Source organism: Pavona decussata, unplaced genomic scaffold (assembly GCF_977016875.1).
Source record: "Pavona decussata unplaced genomic scaffold, jaPavDecu1.1 SCAFFOLD_102, whole genome shotgun sequence".
In the NCBI taxonomy this organism is placed as follows: domain Eukaryota; kingdom Metazoa; phylum Cnidaria; class Anthozoa; order Scleractinia; family Agariciidae; genus Pavona; species Pavona decussata.
In genome coordinates, this window is record NW_028145517.1 from 588,254 (window position 1) to 611,429 (window position 23,176).

Genomic DNA, 23,176 nt, shown 5'->3' on the forward strand with positions numbered 1-23,176 from the left:
ATCCCCCCGAAGGACCGGACCCGGAAGACGGCGGAAATCGAGCCTACAGAAAACTAATACCTTTCGGTAACTATGTCTTTAAAAATGCGACAAAAGGTCAACTGGCATTTTCGTAACACCAACAACAGCTAGAATTCGGGGAATAATATTGAGTTTCCTCAAACTTTCTGCAGCTTAAATTTTCAGCTAAATTAAAGCATTCGAAAAGATCAATCTGTATTAGCCTACACAAATACGTCTTTAAAAGGACACACAACGATCTGAGATTTAATACAGGATACAACAATTGAAGTATTTCAGTGTCTGGACGTTGCTCTCTCTTGATTCACGCCATATATGGAGCATCCTTGAGCTACAATTCTTGGCACAACAAACTTTGTTATAACTTAAATTACCCATGATCTTTGATCGTTGGAACAAACACAAATATTCACAATGTTCGTCACGGAGCGACGTTGCGACAATAATATATGCTAAAATTAGAAATAACCCTCCCAGAGTGTTATGTTCTATACAAAAATCACGAGATATACGTTCGATTCATGCATTGATCACTGTATATAAATCAGTACGCGGTAGAGTTTGCTCGCCTATTATACTCACGGTTGAGAACATCTCTAAAACTCTGCGAGCTCACACCTAGCTTATACTTGTTGCACCGTTGTGATGCCGTCCAAGGGAATTTGCAAGTGTTGTAGCACGAAAACAGTAATAATTTGTTTTGCGGTCGCTGGAGTCGTTCTTCTGGCCCTTGGTTTGGTTTTTAGTGTCGGCGGATTATTTTCCAAACTCATCAGGGAAAAAGTTGACCAGGTATGTACCTAAAAGATTCATGTGGAGATTTTGTAACAATTTTGTGATAACTGTGGTAAACAAGATCAAAACAGGCGAGAATTTTCTGATATGGAAACAGAGGTGTGAAAATACACGGTGAACCGTCCTTCAAAAATGACCCCGACAGCAAGGCCATTTCAATAAAATGCTATTCATTTCGAATTGCACGATTAAACAAGTTTTTGTGAAACAAAGTCAAAAATGAGGATGATGTATTAATCAGTAAATGACACAGGCATACTTGGAAAAAAACCGAGTGCCCCTATCAGGTGTCGAACCTAAGACCTTCCGATTACTAGTTCGGAAAAAAATCACAAATTTTGATTCGTTGCCTAGTCATTTTTCTAGTTTGTTTTTGTTTTTTTTTTTTAGATTTGAGTATTCTTTATTCATAATTCTAAAATCTAAGTCAGCATCAAAACGTCTTTGAAATATTTTTGTGTTTTTGTTTCAAAAGTTCATTACTTCATGAGCAGGAAGATATAGTAATTTTGGAAGTGGCTCGCGGCATTTAACAATTTCCTGAAACACTCGTGAAAAATTTTATTTTTCTTCTTCTAATAAGCTACATCAAAACGACAAATTCAAGAAATAAGGTTTGTTTGTGAAATGACTCTTGTGTTGTGTCTATACATGTAGCGTACATGACATGTGCAAAAAGGAAGTATGTTTTGGCACATGTGTCACGCGTTTCATAGCACGTGCGTCACGCGTCGTATTGGTAGTTTTCTGGTATCTTACATCAAAATTTAGCTTCACAGTGAGGTCAGCGAGACCTAGAGCCTACAACGGAAACTCAGTTTATTCGTCTCTTTACTCTGTGCCATCTCAGTAGGTTCGCTCTCAAAACTGGCAGGCCCGAAAAGAATTTTCAGAATCCGTTTACTTTCGATTAAAAATAATAATAATAATAATAATAATAATAATAATAATAATAATAATAATAATAATAATAATAATAATAATAATAATAATAATTAATAATAATAATAATAATAATAAATAATAATAATAATAATAATAATAATAATAACAACTTTATTTATACTGATAAAAGACCGGTCAGTCAAACAAAAAAGGTTGATAGACTGGTATTAATCGGTGAGCAGCACATAAGAAATATAAAAAAAATATTTTCTTGAAAAACAGCGGTAAAAAATAGTTAGAGAAATATAACAAAATGAACTAAGCATCGCTTTTACAAATATGATTGGGCCTATTCATGTTCATCAAGTAAGTAAATGTTCTGACTTTAAACTGTGCAAGTGTTCTTAGCTCACGTAACTCTCTTGGTAGTTTGTTTCAGGCACTCGCAGCCGACCACATTTGATTCGTGGTAAATTTCCGTGCCAGCAAGCAAAACTTGTTTCTTAGGCTATGTCTACACTATGCTGGATAGCATTTTATGCCGTTGTGAAAAATACTCCGGCCTGGTGTGAACAGAACTGGCCCAAAACTGCCGCCAACTTTCCACTAGAATCCAATCCTCGCTCCTCGTCGGTTCGATTCTCTGTTCACACTACTGAAGAACGAAACTACTGTGTCCAAAGCTGCACAGCATTTATTTATTTATCTATTTGTGTATTTAATTATATATTTATTTGTTTATTTAGTTATCAATGATCATCATCATCATTATGACTATTATCATATTAGCTGGAAACATCAAGACGTTTCCGCCCAACGTCGAATACGAACTGGCTCGTTCTCACGCGCCTCTCTTCAGTCGAACGTGGTGCGTAGTGTGTAGACTGTTGTAGAAAGGAAGGTATCGCGTTTAGCGCCCATCCTAGCAAGCGCTGCGCCCCTGTTTGTTCCGTGAAATGCGTTGTCTCTTGGGAACGAGGTAGAACCACGAGGCACGAGCACATGACACCAAGTTCATATTCAGGGTCCGGTTGTTCGAAAGCCGATTAATGCTAATCCACGATTAAAAGTTAACCGAAGTTTTCAGCTCGCTCGCTGAGAAGGTTCTTAAAAGCTAATTGTTAGCTAATGATAAAAAAAAGTTTTCGTCAAAACTGAGGCACAAAAATCTTTTGGCAAAACTTTATTCATTAGTAATTAAACTCGAATCAAAGTTCACGTTAACCCAGAATTAGCTTAATCAGGCTTTGAACAACTGGGCCGAGGTATTCAAAGCGTTTATAAAGACTTGTACGGCCTGTCGGCGATTGCTCTTCAAAGAGTTTTTCTTTGGATAAACAGTGAACGAAACTTTGGGAGCACTTCCTTCGTTCGCCGCGTTACCAGTTTAAACCAGAAAAGGGAACATGCCTCCCGGGAAGGAATGTTCTTCCACGCATACGCAAAAATGCTAATGGATGATTTGTCATAACACCGGCCATTCATAATAATTAAACACACAAGACTTCACAGAAACCGAGAAGGAAACTCCCCCTTGTTACCGTTTGCACTAACGAAGGCTGGATATGGCCGAAGCTGGTTGTACAGGCCTCAGATCTGGGCTAGGTTTGGTACGCTGTCACCCCTTCCCCCCGCCCACTTGCGTTGGTAAAATCTAAAACGACTTCCGTTAGAGGTGTGCCGGTACCTTTTAGGGCATTTAGCGGAAAAATATGAAAGGAAGTACAAATCTTTACGAGTGGAAGGTATTCAAAGGAATAATTCTTATTTCTATTAAGAATTGTCAGTTAGTGTATTCATCTAAAGTTGGTGCGTCTTAGGGGTAAAACATTTTTCGAACCACGCTCACAAAACAGAATTCTGATACCTCAGTAGGGCCAGTCTTTTCAAAATTTCAGACGATCTCCCCCGTCACTTTTATCGGAGAGCCCTTCCCCTGGGCTAAACTTGTGTGATTAATTTCCCGCTTGTTTTGTGGCTCAAGCATTAAATGTTTTATATCACTCATTTTGAAATCACTGGTAATCCTTGCAATCTCATTGGCTGTCAACAGTGCGATTTATTCACGCGAATTATACAATTTTTGTGCTCTAAATCGCATCCTTTTAGCCCATGAAAATGAAATGAAATGATAATAAACAATTAAATTTTATGGCTTCAGTGGATAAATAAATATTAATATTGATAAAAAAATTGTATGATTTCAAAATGGGTGTAATCATACTTTTGATTTCAAATCGAACTCACGCTGCGCGCTCAATCACGCGTATTTTTCAGACCAAAATTGCACGTCACTCAGTTCAATTACCATTATTAATCCGTGAGCTCTTAACTTAGACTTAAAACATTACACTCATCCCGAAGGATTCGTTTTTCACTCCCTAATTCACTTAAACAGTTATGTACAAAAGAAGTTCCCTATGTAATCTTCTTCAAACTCCCAGATGAAGTCTGTAGTTATAAGATAAAACTAGTCAGAATCGAGAATAAACCTTGAGTCAACAAGATTTCTCAGCTGACAGTGCTGAGGTTACTAGGTTGCTGTTGAGAGTGATGTATTATTCAGTGACTGACACAGGCATGCTCGGAAAAAGGAAATCCGAGTGCCCCTATCAGGAGTATATATATATATCTTATAGTTTCCTGTTTTAGACAAAATTGTACCATGTTTATTCTTGTTTGTTTGTTTGTTTGCTTGTTTTGCTGTAGGAGGTGCAATTAAAACCTGGCAGTTTAGTGTATAAAGAATGGGCAAATGCATCCACTCCTATTTACATGCAGTACTTTATGTTCAACTTGACAAACCCAGATGAAGTAATGGATGGAGCAATTCCAAATGTGACACAAATGGGGCCTTTTTCTTACAGGTATGTGGCGCAGGCTTGACTCTATTTGTAAAGGTATGAGGAAAGGCAAGGGAAGGGAAGGAGCTGAAAGACAATTGGGCTGTAGAAGTCTACCGTTTTTGAGGCTTTCTGTATTAAGAATTTAAAGGCCTAGCATTAATGAAGGAATTAAAGCCTCTAGAGAATTCAACATCTTCCTTTAATTACTTCACTTCATTTCATTACTTCATACGTTCAATTAGCCTTGATATACAGCTATTTCGATTAACGTTGTCGGATCAAAATAAAGCTAAAAGACAAGACCGCAATGTTTTGTGGGATTATTTTTTATGAATAATTTCATCAAAATCATCCCTGCACGTGCAGGTCATTGTACTTCTAATTAAAACCTATTGTTTTCTCCAGGCATGACTGATTTTGATGAATTTATTCATAAAAATCCGACGTAAACTTTCGGTCTTGTCTTTTAGCTTCATGCTTTGAACCGACAACGTTAGTCTGTCCATTTGTTCAACTCAATTACATGACTGACTCTGTGACTCTCTCTTATTGTAATAAACCAAAATTTGATTTAAAAACAATAATAACCATCCTCGGTCCTCGTTTTGTAACGTTTTTATATACTTACTAATAATAATAATAATAATAATAATAATAATAATAATAATAATAATAATAATAAGGAATCAACAAGCTAAGACCATAAATAAACAGGAGACAATGAATCTTTTTACAACGGCTTATGGCGTTCAGTTCTGAAACCCAAGACTATAATCTAAGCGGATCATTTCGGAGTTGCTTTAAACCTCATTATGAAAACGAGCCTAATTTTCATATAAAAAGCTTTGCACATAGCCTCGCTTTCGTAATGAGGTTGACAGCAACTCGGAAATGGCTTATTGTGACTCCTTAGCGCAATATGACGATGGCGAAGGTCATCCAAATTCTTTCCGATAATGTCATATGTTTATGAAATGTTTTCGACTGAAAAGTCTTTGTAGTAGCCAAGCTGATACGCTCTTCTATGGCATTGTAGCTCGTTATCACTTGCAGTCGATCATCAACTTCATGACAATGCATTTTGCGGCAGCTTTTCCATAAACTACAAAATGCAAACCATGTTTTTCAGCGTAGTCCTACTGCTGGCGTCCTTCAATGCCGGCCCCCCATAAGATACAATTCAGTTTCTAATTTTCCTGAATTTCCTCAATGTGCTGAAAAAAATAAATAATTATTATGAAACAACATAACATTTTACCGGCAGTTGCAAAGACGGAGCGATGAAAGTCGGATAAAATGGCATTTTAATTATAAGAAAAAAGACGTAACACAAACTGTAAATGATCTCAGTGAGATTCATAGTTTCGTGGGTAGAACTGGCTTTGCAAATGCCTATATAACTTCACACGACTGACTCCAAAAACGTAACTCTAAAGGTTGGCTATTTTGTGAGTGCATTTTTCTCCTTTCAACACTCATTTGCAGAGAGCTTAGATCAAACGAGGTGCTGAACTGGACCAGTGATAAAAGCATTGTAACATTCATGCCGAACAGAACGTACATCTTTGATCCAGAAACATCTTGCGCTGGCTGTGATGACAGAAATGACTCCTTTGTGACCGTCAACATTCCCTTACTGGTAAGGATAATAATAATAATAATAATAATAATAATAATAATAATAATAATAATAATAATAATAATAATAATAATAATAATAATAATAATAATAATAGGTATGCCAAAGATTCCGAAAACTTTATCCTGGGAAATTTCTGTTTCAATCGATTCCTCATCCAGAATTTCTGGTCGAATGGAAAGGGTCCCTTCATAACAGGCAAATACCCTATGGCCAATAAAGCTGTTTATCAAAAAACAAATTCTCCTATCTCGTCCCCATACTTTTCTTATCAAAGTACTGGGGAGAAGTTATTAAAATATCAAGAAAATTCAATTTAGATGATCATGCATATCCTTAATTCTCATGACCTAAGGGGTTGGATAAACATTGATATTACAAGGAGAATTTGATGCTGATCACTGTTAAGGCTTAAAGGGTTCACACACTGAAAATAAGTGCGTGCGAGTAACGAAACTTTTGATATTAATTTTAGCCCATCAATCCCTTTAGTTATCGATCAGATTATTGTTACTTCTATCATAGTCATTATCTTACTGCTATTTTCTTTCTTTTCGCAGACTGTGGCATTAAAGTTAAAAAATACAGACTTGACGAATTACACTAGCTGCCTGGGGCTACTCCAGCAAGTTGCTAACGCATATGAGGTCAAATTGTTTCACCGGAAGACAGTGCATGAATTTCTCTGGGGATACACTGATCCCCTGCTTAACACAATAGTCAATTTAAAATCTCCAGCTTGTCCCAGCACTGCCGCAGAAGGAGCATCATCATATGTACAGTTGCAGGTGTGTGACTCCTACCATGTTTTCTCGGTTTTAGATCAGTGATGATCGTGGTTATGTCAGGGTTATTAATAGGGAGCATTTAATTAGCAACGACGATGACGACGGCAGCGGCAGCGGAATCGTCACTGTTAACATGAATTCGCGTTTCTTCAAACGTCGTCGCGATTATTCCAACTGGCCTTAAATGTCAAATGTCTGGAATAACTTGGGCAAATTGAACATTAAATATTATTTGTTCGTCTGGTTATGTCTCTAGTTTAAAGACAGACACAAGAAGCATTATGCGTCTGGTGGACGAACTATCTTCCGTTGTCCGTCTTCAACGACGCTCAACGGAAGCTATTTTTCTAGACTGATAATGCGTCTTGTGCCCGTCTTTGTACTTGAGACGCATAACCAGACGAACAACAAATGTTTGCCTAAGTTCGTCCAGACGGATAATGCGTCCTCTAGTATATTAAAGACTAATGTCACCTCAAACAGTCCTTCCCAGGAGTGCACTCACCCGAATGATCATGATTTACGTACTTATAACCTGGATTTTTTTTCTGTTTTGCTAGTATAACAACACATATTATGGCATCAGTGCTGTTAATACTGGACAAGTGGACATAGAAAAACTGGAGCAATTCACTATGTGGAGAGGAGCACCGTAAGCAATTCGAAACAGCTCTTGGATGTAACTTTTGTAGCTCGCTAACTGATGATCTATGTCACCCCGTAAAGGGCGTCGCTTACATGTTTTATTGCGCATTCGTTCTGCGCACCTCGGAATGCATGTTTCCACAAACGCGGGTTCCTTCAAGAACGGTACCCACTAACGTAGAAGTATTTTTGCGAGGTTTAAATTGCTATTCGGGAAAAAGCAGATCTTAGCAAGGGCCATTGCAATCTGAAAAGGAAACTGCGGTGACCACGCATTTTTGAAAGATAATTAAGCTTTAATTCAGTTTGGGGAAATGTCATACACTGTTATGTAGTTTAAATCTTTTTAGAATTATGATCACTTAATTATCTTTGAACAGTTTGCGTGGTCACCCCCAATTTTCTTTTCGGATTAAAATAGCTCTGGCTTAGATCTGCTTTATCCGCAAAGTCATAATTTCAAAGTTGCGCAAAAACTAGCTCGGTATTTGGAGGTACCATCATTAAATTAGGCCAATACCGGGCTCAATACACACAACTCCATGGGCACCCGGCCAAGAACGAGGCGAAGAAAGTGACTGCTAACTGTAACAACACTCTGAAGCGTTCAAGACTGATGGTTTTCACAATTGGAAATTTGAAAAGAATATTTACACTGAAGAAAACTGTTAAATTCTTCTTACTTCAGTCACAAGCATTCAAATTACCATAAAATGGCTCCTTATATCGCCAGACGACTTAAAAAATTGGCTGTTTCGACGCGTCCCCCTCGTTCAAGACAGGAAAAACGCACTAGCCAAACACTGATTTTTAATAGAAATTCACTTTGTTAGATTTTTAAACTTGGTGACTTGTTCTTATTTTCCAGCCAATTAAGTTGGTGGAGTGACAGATATGCAAACATGATCAATGGCACAGGCAAGTGTACACAAAATCTGTAGCGTACATCTATGTGCAATAAGGACAGAGTTCACAGTATTTCTGTCGTTTGATCTGCGAATAGGCCATTTTCATGATGGCGTCATTTTACTACAACTACCAGAATCCTTCTGGTTTTTCTTTTCTCATACTAATTAGAGCTATTGTTCACTGGGATTACAAAATTTGCATTTGAAAAGGAAAACGAAATGAATTCTGGTAGTTGTAGTAAAATGACGCCATAGTGAAAATGTCCTATTCTAGTTCTCTGTTACTAAGATATCCAGTCAACCCTCATTGTCTCTTACCATTGAATTTACTTCGCACAGCCTGTGACAGACCCTAAAATTTTCTGGCGGGAAACCAAGACGGTCCGCAAGGAAAGATATTATTTCCGTTGCCATATTTTAGTTAGACAACTAGTACACCCTTAATTTTCTTAGCGATAGTAAAAAAAAAAAAAAAAAAGCCTGAAAACACGAGCGCACGCGAAAACTGCCCCAACTCCATTTTAAGGTCTACATAACTGGATTTGAGTGTGCAAATGGAAAGATTCGAGTCGGCCACTTGCTATGATGTTCGATCACCCTCAGACGCATTGAAGAGGGGAAGACTCTGCCTTCGAGATTAGAATTGCGCTCAATTATATACCTTTTCGCTAGCCCCGATTGGGAATTTAAAACATATATTTAGCATTTTCAGCCCTTGGGGCATCAAGGCTTACGCTCGCAAAAAAATTATCCAAACAGTCGATCTTGACTTTGTTCTGTACCATTTTGCACTCATCCGGTAGCTTGCGTTGCTTGTGACGGTCTGTTTTTTTTCCCAAACTTTTTTTCCATTCTAGGTATTTTCACAATATGTTGAAAAGTATGAAAATTTGACCAGATTTAATTATCTGAACCTTTTTGCATGCAGATGGAACTCAGTTCACTCCAAGAGTTTCGAAAGACGACAAATTGTATATCTTCTCTCCCGATATTTGCAGGTAGGTTTGTGCCAGGAAATCACACTTGCTGACCCAGGTTCAGACCAAACTATGTAACAAATCCATTCATACCCGTTTTTAAACCTAGTCTCTAAAATCCATACTCATTTTCAGACTATAGAGCAGGTTCAAGTCAGTGTTGTAAAACCAAGCCCAATGTTATTGCTCTAGCCAATCACAAAAGATGCAAACAGCACAATGAACCAATCACAAATCGAACCAAATACATGCAAGCGGTGCCAAGCGCGGGAAAACGCGTGCGACCAAGGCACGATTGGTTTTGGTTTTGCTTCTCACTGGTTATTGATAATGTGATTGTAACGTATGGAAACGTCCTTAACTAGATCTCAGCCTTTGTTCTGTCTTAATATGTTCTTAAAACTTGGGTTAAAATTCCCAACTAGACGTTCTTATCAAAAAGTTCTTATACTGAACTTACTCATTGCACCAAAGTAAATCGTGGTTGTGAAAAAAGGATGAAATTACGATATTTTATTTATAATCAAAAGTATATATACTTGAAATTCAATAACAACCCCGCTAACTCAACATGTTTTTCTGTGTCCCTTGGAAGTTCGAGTTGGCGGGGCTTGTCTGGAAACAATTTTAGTATGACCTAATATCTTTAACGAAAATTTGATATAGCCATTAAAATTGGTTTCCAGTGGTCTCTGTCTTCCCTATAGGAAGGCGCACTTTTCATCAAACAAAAAACAAAACAAATCATGCAAGGATCAGTAGGTGTCGATAGAAATTTAGAAACCGTAAATGACTGCAACAAGTTTAAACCATTTTTATTGAGTGTTAGTTTGTATTTTCCCACAGAGCGCTGTACGTCACTTATCAATCTACGGAGAAGGTCAAGAAGATTGAACTGTACCGCTTTACAGTGCCAGATGAAGTGTACCTAAGCGGGGATGTGAATCCATCAAATAAGGGATTCTGTGTCCCCCCGGGCTGTCTACCAACTGGTTTGCTCAATGTCAGCCTCTGCCAGCCAATGAGTAAGTCAAGCTAGCCTCATGAGTTGTATTGTTTACAAGTTTTATGGACGGTGCCTACTAATACTGAATTATTTTTGCACGGCTCATTACTGTGCGGGAAAAATAGATCTTAGCAAGGGCTATTGAAAACCAACAAGAAAATTGGGGGTTACCGCGTATTTTTATTAGAGATAAATAAGCAACAAGTATTCTAAAAAGCAGTAAAATACAAAGCAATGTATGGCGTTTTTTTCCAAATTGAAGCTTTATTATCTCTGAAAAGTGCATGGTTACCCCCTATATATTTTCTTTTTGGATATGGAAAGCACTTGCTAAAAAAAAGTTCTGCTTTCTCCGCATGATTTTAAACCGCGCAAAAATATCCCTGTATAAATAGGCACCACCCATAGGAAACCCGAGTATCTCGAGATGCGTATGCGCAGTAACAAAATTAGGCACCGTACTTAAATAACATATCATAGCGCAATTCAGATATTATGCATCAGTCAACTTCCTGCAGTGCCATTCCTTCCCCCGCGGGGGGGCATTAGAAGGGCATTCCACATTGCCCGCTATTCCGGGAGTTGTGTGTTAGTCTACGTCGGACACTTAACGGCCTCATCAGTTTTCACCTTACAATACTGTCGCTTCGTTTCAATGATAAATTCATCAGCAAAGACAATGACTACGTTCGGGGAGGACATAACTGATGATACTATGCAAAAGATGTAGCCGGTATACACTCAGGCACTTACACCAGCGCGCGCGGTTGAGCGCAAGAGCCGGTCATCTTCTGTTGAAAAGCACTATAGTGACCAACACTGTATAACCCCGAAAGACCTTGACAAACTGAGTATTTCAACCTCAGTTAAGGAGTGTTAAAGTAAGTTCGATTGCCTAGGGCATGCAATGTTGCTAATTAAATTGTTATCACCATCTTTAAAGGGGCAGTTTCACTTATTTCAAGTGTCTGAATAGCTGAATAGCTTTGAATAGCAAAAAATCATATTTGTATTGATTGGAACATTAAAATAATGGTTCATTTGTTAACAATAACCCTACAAGGGCACACAAACTGGTATCAATCATTTCTGCCTGCAGATGGCTTGGATGGAAATGGATTGCAACTTGAAAATATTGGCCAATGTTTTCAAGTTCCTACTGTGAATTTTGAAGAAACTGCTAAAAATCTACTTATAGTTTACTCTTCCGCGGCTAAACCATTTCATATTTTCTTTCCAGTGCCCTAAGAGCAATTTCACGTTAAAGAAGGGGTTTTTTTTGTCAAATATGCATTGAGCCGTTTTGGCCAACATACAGCAAACTCTCCGTAACCTTGCCCCTTTACATGTAAATGTCCAATCTGACTCAATTCGAGTTAAACTACTTGCATGACGTTACATAATTATTTCTGATTATGTTAATCTTCAGCGAACTATTTTCTGATAGCTTTTTTAATCATTTTGAATTTGAAAATGACGCCATGACGACTACGAAACGTGGTTTCATTTAATCGTTGATTTTTACTTCACGCTTAGAAATTTTGTCCCCTCGCGCTAAAATTTTCTGCAACTTGGAAGCTGAGCTAAAGAATCAAAACAGCTAAAACTGTGCAGGAGTACTAAAATATCACATTTAAAGGTGGATCGAAAACGATCTTGCAAAAGAAAAAATGGCATTTCGTTTGGTGTCCTTAATATACAGAGATAGGCTAGTCTTGTTAAACTCCCCATAAATAGCTAATTGCAAAAGACTAAATCATGTCCATTCAAAACGATTCTTGTTGTAAGACATTCAAATCATACACGGAGTCATTACAATACACTACAAACTTTAATGACACTTCCTAAAAATGGCTTTTCAGTGACAACAACAATAAATTTACAACATTGTAAATCAAAACGACAGTAAATATAAAAGGGTAAATTTCGGGAAATTTCTAAAGCGATGCTGGGGCATAGTTTCACGTTCCAGCTCCTCAAGTAGGCAATAATTGTTTCATGCTAACAAGAGGCTTTATTTTGGTCATTTTTAAGATCCCCCGGTTGCCTTTTCTCCGCCGCATTTCTATCAATCAAACAAGTCTTTATTAGAAACGGTGAACGGACTCGATCCGGTGAAAAGTGAGCATGAAACCTACCTCGACGTGGAACCGGTAAGAAAAGGGTTGGGGAGAGCTAATTTGGTTTGTTGTAGCCACCCTCGCAATCGTTTCAGTTTAGGGGGTCAAACAGTATTACTCTCTATTAAGCGAGACATCCAGCGTCGTGAAAACACAACCTCTAGACCCCGCTAGAAACGACTGCATGGGAAGCTTATTGATGCTTTCATTACAAGCTCGCGTCACTAGAGAGCGTTTAACATCTAATTACGAGTGGGATGACGACTTTTGAGTGCAAGCGGCAGTGGGGGAATTTTAACGGGTTGTAAGACTTTGTATGGGGAATAAAATATTGTCGATTCCGAACTTTAAATAATGCTAAATTTTAACTTTCATTCAATAAAATGAATAAAACTGACGCTCCTCTGGTTTATTTTTATGCGTTTAGTGGTTATTTCACAGTTTAAAGCATTCTTCGAGACCGGCTAGTAAGGGCCATCATCCCACCAGTAATTAATTATTACACGCTCACTAGTGATGTGAGCTTGGGCTGCCTGTGCTTTAATTCACATTTTGCACAAGATTAAACTGTTCACTTTTCCCCCGTCCACAATAACGCGCCTTCCTTTAAAAACGCACACATTTGGATGCCTTTTGGATTTGCGTCCACACTAAAATAGTCCAAAACGCTGATCGTTCCTATGGAAACGCATACATTAGAGACCGCTCTCTAGAATGAAGACGTTTGAAAACTGAACGATCGTACGAGTGTGGACAGCGAAATCAGAGATTTCACGCAAAAAATCCACAAACATCGACATCGCGACCGCGTCTATTTGTCGCATGCACAGGTTTCTGAAAGTAACGTTTTACGTAGCGTATCAGTCGAGTACAACGCGTTTCAAAGACGCATAAATGTGGATGTAGCATTAGACAAGTTGATTAATTAACAAACACACGTACATACTGCAGCGATCACCGTCTATGTGTGACATGTTTTTTCATGCCTCTGTTTGGACGGGTCCGGGTCCACAACAAATTGTTCAAGAAAATTTCTCAAAATCATTAATAATTTAAAAGCCAAAGGCAAAGGAAATCATGCACTGTGACGTGTTTGGATATCTTTTGCATCCTTAATTTCCCCTTCAGAATCAATTTGTTTGAGAAGTTATATCAAACACTCGTCACAGTGTTTCATCACAATATCAAAAACCTCGAAGTTCGTCAAAAATACTCCGCTATGCGTCGCATTTTCAACTCTCTTCTCGGTGTTTGATATGCGATGAAACACTGTGTCTCGTGTTTGATATATTGAAGAGACTGTGCGAGGTTCTGTACTTATCTGTTTTTGTTTGTTTGTTTGTTTGTTTGTTTATTAATTTCAAAAACAGATAACTGGAATTGTCATGCGCGCTGCGAAAAGGGTTCAGATCAACGTGGCTTTGGAATCAGTGGATACTATTAAGTAAGTAACATAATTTCATGCTTGTATCAAAAAGATTTAACCACTCCTAAAAATGATGTTACACGAGACGATTTGCAACGACGATTTTCGGCGAAACACTGTCACGCAGAAAGCACGCGGACGATTTTCTTCGTATTTTTCGTAATTCCCAGCTTTTTTTGTTTTGGTTGCTTGCTGTTTTTTTTCCGTATTGTTTGGAAGAGTCTGGGAAAGAACAGAAAGTCCGCTGGTCGGAAAATTTGCATTGTGGGCACAAAATATCCGCTATTTTTGACAAATCCAAAATGGCGTCACGGTCACGTCTGATGAATACAGAGGAAGCTTTGAAAAAAATTTCAGCGGATAGAGACTCGGATTTAGGCGAAGAATGCCTGTTAGACAGTAAAGAAGATGTTTCGAAATACAGTGATATTAGTTGCGAGGTGGAAGATGTAGTTGAAAGCACCGTAGAAAGCTAAAGTTCCGTTGAAAGTGACAGTGATGTGAGTGAAGAGTAGTCCGTTATTTCTCGTAGCGATAATAAAGAGTGCACGAAACACGCGCAATTGGCTCCCACGAGAACAATAACGACCTACTCCTAGTCTAATGACTCCTCTATTTGGTATATATATTATACCATTCCTTTGTTTTCATCAAGCTACTACAGCTTTTCACTTTCCCATCTTTATTCGCAGGCAGACAACTGGAAAATTTAAACCAGTTTTCCTTCCTGTTATGTTCGTCAATGAGGTACGTTAATATTACCCTTCAGGATTAATTAGCACCGAGAAAAGTTGTTATTTTCGTGATGGAAGATGTTGATTGCCTACAACATTACATCCCACCATTCCCCCCCCCCCCCCCCCAATCCCAACGTCGTTCCAAGGTTTTCCCCCTGTAAACAGGCCATTTTGTTAGTTCCTTTGAACCTCATTATGAAAGCGAGGCTTCATGGACAGTTTTTATTATGAAAATTAGTTTTCACTCATATGCAAACGGTGCTAATTCTCACACGAAGAGCTCTACACTCAATCTCGCTCTCGTACTGAGATTCAACACCTGTTCAAAGCAACTCGAAAATGGCCTAATGGGAGGGTCGTCTTTCCAAATTTACGAGGTAAAACCCTTGGGAACGAACCTACAGTGTAACCTGCAACAAGTTAAAAAAATAAATAAACAAATAAATAAAATAAATAAAATAAAAAAAAAAAAAAAAACAAGTTAAGTCGCGATCTCAAATGACACCTCAGCAGGGCTTCTGGCTGTAGACTGGCTACCTTTTATGATTAAAAGGCATTCTAGACAGACAGGTAGAAATGCTTCTAATCAGTATTAAATGATCAAGTGATAGAGAAAATAGTTTTTTTTTGGGGGGGGGGGGGGAGGGGGGTTGTTCAGCAGCACAATCCTCACTCAGCGTGACATTGTTAAAAATGCCGTAAAAATTGAAAAACTAGGTCATAAATTAATTTCCCACAACGAAGTTAGCAAAAGGGTGGACGTTTCTTAGAGGTCTAATCAAATTGAAAAAATATGAAATTTTTAAAAAGGCGATTTTTTACATGTATGGCCTGTATAGAGTGCGGGCAGGGGGAGCCTGCTGGACATACATTTTTTCCAAGAATCGTAGAAGTCAAATTCTATCTGCAAAACTTCGCATTTTTACATACAAACATACTTTATTGCCACTTCTCCAAAGAGGATTTTCGGAGGCAATATAATTATACAGTTAAGCAAAAAATTAATCATTAAACTAAAAGAAATGCTGTAATAATCATGATAATTATAACAATAGTCTAGTTGACTTAAATAGAACAAATAACATAGCATAATCAAGTGGACGAAGTGCAAAAGTAACTTAAGAGGCGAGACCTAAGGCGGCGTTTAGACACGTTAACCGATTTGCAAAGTTTAAGATCTTTTGATAAGGAATTCCATAAAGTAACTGCCCAAGTTCATTATGCTCAATTCAATCACATACTTTGTTTTTCATTTTGTTCCGTGTTTAAAATGGCAGCTCGATGAGCCCGTAACAAATATGGGTGCATGTTGTGGATGTTTCAAGGCCAGCGTCTAAAAACACCATCCATACGCTCATATGTATACTCCATCTCTTTTTTTCCACCTTATGTCTCTTCAGAGCGCTCTGATCAGTGACGAGAAAGCGAGGGAATTCCGTTGTAAGGTTTACAGAGCCATCATGTTAACAAAAGTGGTTCAATATCTTCTAATTGCACTGGGTCTCCTTTCCTTACTGGTGGCCTTTGTATTCATTTTTATGATGATTTCCCGTCGAGAGGTAAGTTTGACCTGGTGCTTTTATCATCATCATCATTATTATTATTATTATTATTATTATTATTATTATTATTATTATTATTATTAGTCAAGTTGAGCTGATTTTAAAACACTGAATTTCATTTAACTTTTTTAACAAATTCCGTAAATGGGTTATATTTATAGCTGATTCGTTCCATTACACTCATTGATTCATTTCACAAACACGAGAAAAGAACAAAGTATAAACCTGAGTCCGAAAAACTGCATCTCACAAATCTAAGATTTAGATTACAAGGATGCGGGATTTAACAGAGCAATATTTCTTTGTTTATTTCAACAACATCATCAGGCAATGACCACAAATAGAAAAGGCTACAAAAAAAATGTTAAAATAAACAACTAAATATTGCTCTGTTAAATCCCGCATCCTTGTAATCTAAATCCTAGATTTGTGAGATGCAATCTCGATGGCAAAGGATTTTACGAGCAAATAAAGAAGTTCAGTACATGCCCAACATATTGAAAAGTGTTTCCCCGTAACATATACGTCTTGCCTTTAAAATGAAAGGCAATGCGTTTTTCTAGGTAGTTACTTTGCAGATTGCCGAACGTATATCAGGGTGAACTTAGCGTAATATGTTGAATAGTGGAGTGAGATTAGCTTTACAAAACTGTGTAATTTACCAAGAATGCGTGACTGGGTAGATATTCTTTGTGAAATCTTGATAAGTTGAAAGGTCACAACTCAAAAACTATTTCAGTATCATATCAAGCTCAAATTTTCTGGGAGCGCTAAAATTTCCGAGCTCTTTCAGTATTTTATAGAGAGCGTTTACCGTTTACAGTCGAGCTTCCCGTAAACGGACATTCTTGGGGCCAGAAAAAAGTGTCCGCTTAAGAGAGGTGTCCGATTATCGGAGGTTAAAAATGTAGTGTTTGTATGTAGCTGAGAACATGACCAAGTGTCTGCTTACGAGAGGCAGTTCGACTGTATTTGTAGCTTGGTTTGTCGTTTGTGTTAATGTGTGCTAATTCCTGGATAATTAGGATAAACATGTAAACAAAGATCCGCCCATAGGGTTTAATTAATTATTTGGAGTGTGCATTTGATTTGAGGCCAAGTGGAAATCGAATTACTGTGAGGAGAGACTCTCATGCCTATCTAATATCCTCTTGCCTAAACAATAAATGCCGGTTAGCGACTGGGTACGAGGTTGGGGTAGTTTAATAACTTCCGGGGGTTGCTGCGTTCGGCATTTATAAACATTAAAATTTGCCAAATGTAGTTGTTACTTTCGGGAAGTTTTTAATAGGCCTTAAGCTTGTTCATTAAGCGTTTTGATTATATTCCTTTTTATCCACGATTTTCAGAATCAGTATCAAAAACGATATACTCAGAGGTAGTGTAAAAAAAAACCCCGTACTCTTGCTTCGAGGGAGACTACATGCATATTAGTACCTTCAGTTTGGTTTTATTTTGCCCACGGTGTTCAGTGATTCAAAGCATTTCTTTCTTGTGCGTGTTAACATATGACGCGAAAACAAAAATTTTCCATTGTCCATCTTTAGGATGGGTTTCCTCACAAACCAATAGGAATAAAGAAAAAGCCTGACACAGTTTGTCAGCCTTTTATCTCCTGATTGACATTGTGCAGTCTGTTTGGTTGTGCGCCTTTACGTAAGAGTGGGTAATTCAGTTAAGTACACGTCGCTAGTATTGAGTTTGCAGGCCTCTGAGCGCTTATGTATCCGACAAAATAAAAAAAAAATTGATATTTTCGCAAACTTCAATTTATCAGCTTTACAGTGATATACAGTTTTCCGTGGTTTTATCGAAATCAGCGCGCGCGTACGGTAGATTTCCCTGGAGGCACTCGCGAAACATGGCAGTAACCGTAATGCAAGTCTCAAATGAGTCTTTCTGGAATACCCTCGTTTTAAAGTAATGCACCCTCACGTAATTACAAATTTTATACTCTCACAAGCATAATATACTCGCCTGATTTGTAATAACATTTAATTCAGACTGGCTCAGACGATGAAAAGACATCTCTTCTTAGCAAGCAAGATATTAATAAGGAATGATGGGTAAGACAAGACATCATTTCTTATTCATATAAAATGCTTTTGGTTATCTCTACCTTGTTGCTGTTCGATCTCTCCTTCGGCATAGGTCTCTTCAGGGTGATGGGGTGGGGATAGAAACGGGGCCTAGACCAAGAAGCGGTCCCCCCCCCCCCCATCCCCCATTTGGGGGCGACAAGGCGACAATTTTTTTTTTGGACAGCAATGGACGATCATTCCAAACCTGAAGGGCTGGAGATATTTAATTTTTATTAGAAACGCGTTGTTGTTTGATGTAATCTCTTAAAATCGTCGCCAACCTGTCAAATCGTTGCTTTTCTCACGAAAACGATCACGTGACATGTCACGTGATCTATGGCACTACTTATTATGCTTGGAAATGTTAAGGATGACAAGACCTTTTTATCTGCCAAATTCCAGTTCAGTGTCATTCAATTTGTTAAAGTTATCTCGAATAAACCATTTTTCCTCTTAAAAGCCCTTAACCAAGGCCTTAAACTGCTTGAGCTGTTCAGACTAGGGGTATCGAATGGTCCCATTTAATTTAAAAGTGCTCGCAAAATTTGGCCTTTGCTCGAATTGCTCCCAAAAATTACACGGGTGCTCGCTTGCTCGTGCTCGCAAAATTTTTGCAACTGCTCGCATGCTTGCATTCCCGTTAATGTGCTCGATTGCTCGAAATTTCATTAATCCTCCTTTGTAGTTATTTTTTATACAAACATAAACGATAAATCAGTTATGATATGGCTAAAACAAAAAGGTTGAAACATCCTTACCTCTGGCTTCAGTCTTTCTTCAACAGTTCAGCCTGTAACTATTGTTCTATTTTGGATGTGTCAGCCAGATTATTAGCTATTACTTGGCGCAAAACTCGCTGCTCGCCATCTGTATTTTTCTAAAGTGCTCTCTGCTCGCAAGAAAAATTTGAAAACTGCTCGTGCTCGCAAAAATAAACACACTGCTCGCATGCATTCGATATCCCTCAGACTAGGTGCCCTGTGCCTAGGCACTGAAAAAGAGGTTGTCCAGACTCCTTGGTGCCAAAGGAATAATTGTGTCCTCGTTCGTCAATTTAGCGCCCGCCAATTTGTTTATTGTATCGTCGGGAGGCATGAGGAAAAGATGCGGGAACAAAATCCGGTTCAGACCAGTGTCTATGCAAAGGAACAGTGCCCGAGTACTACCCTTGAAGTTAGTGCCCGTCTTCGGGCACCGAAAAAAAGCCATGTTCAGATTAGTGTCAGTGCCGTCTGAACGGGGCCTAACATTTGTGGGACTTATAATTGAAGTAGCGGGGATCGTACTTAATTTAACGCTAGTTTAGGAGAGCTTCCTGGACTTTCTCCTGACTTATATTAAAATTGCCACCTCATATGTAGCAATAATGAAGCTGATATTTTTTCATTTTAATTCACAGAAATTAAATGACCTTTGAGCAGTCAGCTGCTTTCTATAACCTCTGTGGATTGGATGAAGGACAGGAACGTACAGACCATCGGAATTATTTCCTATCCCCTCTCCCCCTCCCCCGAATTCAATTATGGAATAAATTAGACGAGTTAGCTCTGTTTACCATTTTTTTCAGCGTCAATGTATAAAAGACGATTTGTTGTAAAATTAGACAGGGTACTCAATCCGGTGATGTTGTTATTCATGTATTCCAAAAAACTGCTAATTCATCCGGGAGATAAACTAGTGGTATCTAACGTCAAATAGATTATATACAAGGTAATAATCTAGGGTGGAATAAAGATATCTTATTAATTAATATAGAATTATTGATCTGAATTCTGAGAATGGTTTCGTAATCAGTCGCCATAGCCTGCGAACGCAGACGTATTTCCGGCTGTCGCTTCTCTCCGCCGAGAGAAGCGACAGCCGGAAATACGTCTGCGTTCGCAGGCTAGAGTCGCCAAAGCATAAAGTTTAAGTAATCACTTTAATCGATCACAGCAAACGGAAAAAAACCCAACAAACCAATCAGAACTCGAAGAAAATCTATGAAGTCAAAATGACGCGAAGTGCGGGCGAGTAACCCAAGATTAGTTCTTAATTTAAGATGGAGAAAGTGGCGCTAGTTTTTTTTATTTAATTGCACTCGACACTCAGTTGAAAGTCACTCTAAAGTACCATGTGGCTGTACCATTAAATACTTCTGTAGATGACTGGAACATTCAAAGCATGCCTTTGCGCGAAGGCTTAACTGTGACTAAGTTTAAGAAAGTACTTCTAAGTTAAGTGTCATTTAGTTACCTTTACATTGTAAGTACTGTTTAAAAAACGAGCAGGAGTGTTTTATCGATCGGGTCAAAAACCACTCGGCGCGAGTTTTTGAATGGCTTCAAAAACATTCCTGGAAAAGCGTGTCAATAGAGTTCATAACAATTATGCTTTTGTGAACGTTGAAAATTTGCATACGAGAAAAACACCGCTTACTAATAAGGAGGAGGTTTATCGATATTAAGTCACTGCACGTGATGTAATATATACCATTTGATAGGTCAACAAGCTTATGAATTATTAATGAAAAATGACCGTTCTGAAAATCACCTCAAGGGTATCCTTGTAAGTTCATGCTACAGAAAAACGGATGAGTTCCGGACACGTGATCTAGTAAAACTCGCAGTAAATTAAAGCAGTCCAGGGAGCAAAACTGAAACTTAAAATATGTTTGCGACACGAATAGAGTAAGAAATATGAATTAGACTTCTTATATTGTAGAAAATTAAAGCTACTTCATTTTCTTACATTATAAGAAAGATCTAGAATCGCGTGTACGCCAAAGGGCAAACGTGAGATTCGCGTTTATGTTTTCTTGAAAAACGCAAACGCAAACGCAAAACCACTCAATTTTAATGCGAAACTGAAAACAGCGAGAGGCAAACGTAGCATAAACATGGTCAGATGGTTATTTCTGCCTTTATCCGTTAACATAACTCTTAATCTCTCTAATTTACTTTCCAACTTGTTGGGTGGGGGGAGTTACCAAGCCAAACGGTTGCTCTCTTTGTTTAGCATGTTTCAACCTTTGAATAGATCGTTTGGGATAATTAATTGAGATTAACTGTTGCTAGCACAGTTAAGCGTCTTCCTCGGCATTCGTTTAACTGCATTTGGAACGAAATGGCGTTGGAACCGTCGACGTTTGTGAGAATTCCGCGCTCGTGTTAATTACTTTCGTTCGGCAATGTAGCCTTCACCCATTGCCTCCCAGTAGGAGCCCAGAGGTTTCCCGGAAAAACCACATTTTCGAGCAACAAGTGGCATTTTCTGCTCACCACTTAAGCAAATGTGCGCTACTGCTGATTGAGTTAACGGTCTGGGGAGTGATATAACCTTAAATATTTTACTTATTAAATCGTATTGTACTTGTTTCGCTTTTTCTGCAATATACTTAGCCAAGACGAATAGTTGAACGTAGCTTGTAATAACGGATCAACACTTAAAAAAGTATTTAGACGATACTGCAGTTATATGCATTAAAAACCGGATATAGGGTTCAATTTCAAACCTACTATGGCATCTAATCTTGTTTAATTATTTAAATATTAAAGTGGATTGTTTTCTTTCCAGAGTTTTCTTTTTAGTTTTTTACCAGTAAAATCTCCGGAGTCCAGTCCCCAGCCACGTACAAAGTGGATCGCGGCTATACTAGAATTCTACGGGCCATAAAACTCTTGATAAAATCTGTTTCCATTGCACCAGTCAAGGCAAATTGTAATCGCATAAACAGTTGACTGTAATTTCCAACTATTATTTTCTGCATGGGAACTGACGTCTAAATTTTAAGCAAGGGGAGATTTGGAAAGAGCGAAGCAAGGTATCTTGGGCGTTTGAAAATGAAAGACATTTCTTCCCACACCATCCAAAACTCCTCCTTGTAATATCAATGTTTATTCAATCCCTAAGGTCATGAGAATTAAGGATATGATCAACCAAGGTGGATTTTCTTGATATTTTAATAACTTATCCCCAGTACTTTTAAAAGAAAAGTATGGCGACAAGATAGGAGAATTTGCTCTTTGATATTAGGGTTTAAAGGGTTAAGGAAACATTTGTCTTTCTTTTACGAAGTGACCGAGATGAAGAAAATTAAAATATTCTTCTCGGGATTCTACAAAAGCGACCTCGCCCATGGAGTTCACATTTACAGTAAATAAGGCAAGCGGGAAAAGTTTCGACAATTCGAGAATTGGCCGCTCTTAGAGTGTCCGCACAATACCGTGTCACGTAATACACGATTGTGTATTATTTGCCTTAATTTTCCGTTTCTGGTTAAATAACACATTTCCTCTCTTGGAATGTATTTCTTGCAAACTGGACACCGAGTGTAAATGCAAGCAGTTTTCTCGAATAAGCACTAATTAGATACGAAAATAGAACAAAGCAATTTCATTTTTGCCTATTGCTACTTTAATGTATAAGGTACATTCAATATAACAAAAATAGGTACGTACGCGTAATGTGGGTAGTGCTGTGCACGCGCTGCGGACCTGTTTGTTACGGACGGACGGACGCTCGCTCGCTCGCTCACTCACTCACTCACTCACTCACTCACTCACTCACTCACTCACTCACTCACTCACTCTTACATGCCTGACGACATAGTGGGTAGAGCACTGTACAGTGCACTACCCACAAAAAGAGGAATGCTTTTATAGCGAAATGTTCAAACAAATATGACTTGCGAGATAAAAAAGAAACGCAGAACAAGGCGGTTGTTCAAGAACCTATTGAAGGTTGATAAAAAGTAAAAAA

The 23,176-nt window shown here is 38.2% G+C and overlaps 1 protein-coding gene across 2 annotated transcripts; it reads left to right on the forward strand.

The window, feature by feature from the left end:
* The first annotated feature begins 539 nt into the window (after positions 1-539).
* On the forward strand, positions 540-23,158 carry LOC146471472 (lysosome membrane protein 2-like). Of its 2 annotated transcripts, XM_085119918.1 has the most exons (14): positions 540-813; positions 4,411-4,568; positions 6,033-6,186; positions 6,747-6,974; positions 7,535-7,626; positions 8,488-8,537; positions 9,456-9,525; positions 10,351-10,529; positions 12,545-12,663; positions 14,001-14,074; positions 14,749-14,803; positions 16,194-16,352; positions 18,359-18,421; positions 19,836-23,158. In XM_085119918.1, the coding sequence occupies exons 1-13, from the start codon at positions 667-669 to the stop codon at positions 18,416-18,418; spliced, it is 1,545 nt and encodes a 514-aa protein (XP_084976044.1). In that variant the 5' UTR covers positions 540-666; the 3' UTR covers positions 18,419-18,421; positions 19,836-23,158. The 2 variants fall into 2 exon arrangements, with proteins under 2 accessions (XP_084976044.1, XP_084976045.1); XM_085119919.1 differs by lacking the exon at positions 18,359-18,421.
* Positions 23,159-23,176: the final 18 nt, after the last annotated feature.

What these genes read in the sequence shown, in the direction of transcription:
- LOC146471472 (XM_085119918.1), top strand. Translation starts at nt 667, where the DNA reads ATGCCGTCCAAGGGAATTTGCAAGTGTTGTAGCACGAAAACAGTAATA. An exon ending in TTCTCTCCCGATATTTGCAG is followed by an intron (nt 9,526 to 10,350) that starts GTAGGTTTGTGC and finishes ATTTTCCCACAG; the next exon opens with AGCGCTGTACGTCACTTATC. An exon ending in CAGCCTCTGCCAGCCAATGA is followed by an intron (nt 10,530 to 12,544) that starts GTAAGTCAAGCT and finishes GTCATTTTTAAG; the next exon opens with ATCCCCCGGTTGCCTTTTCT.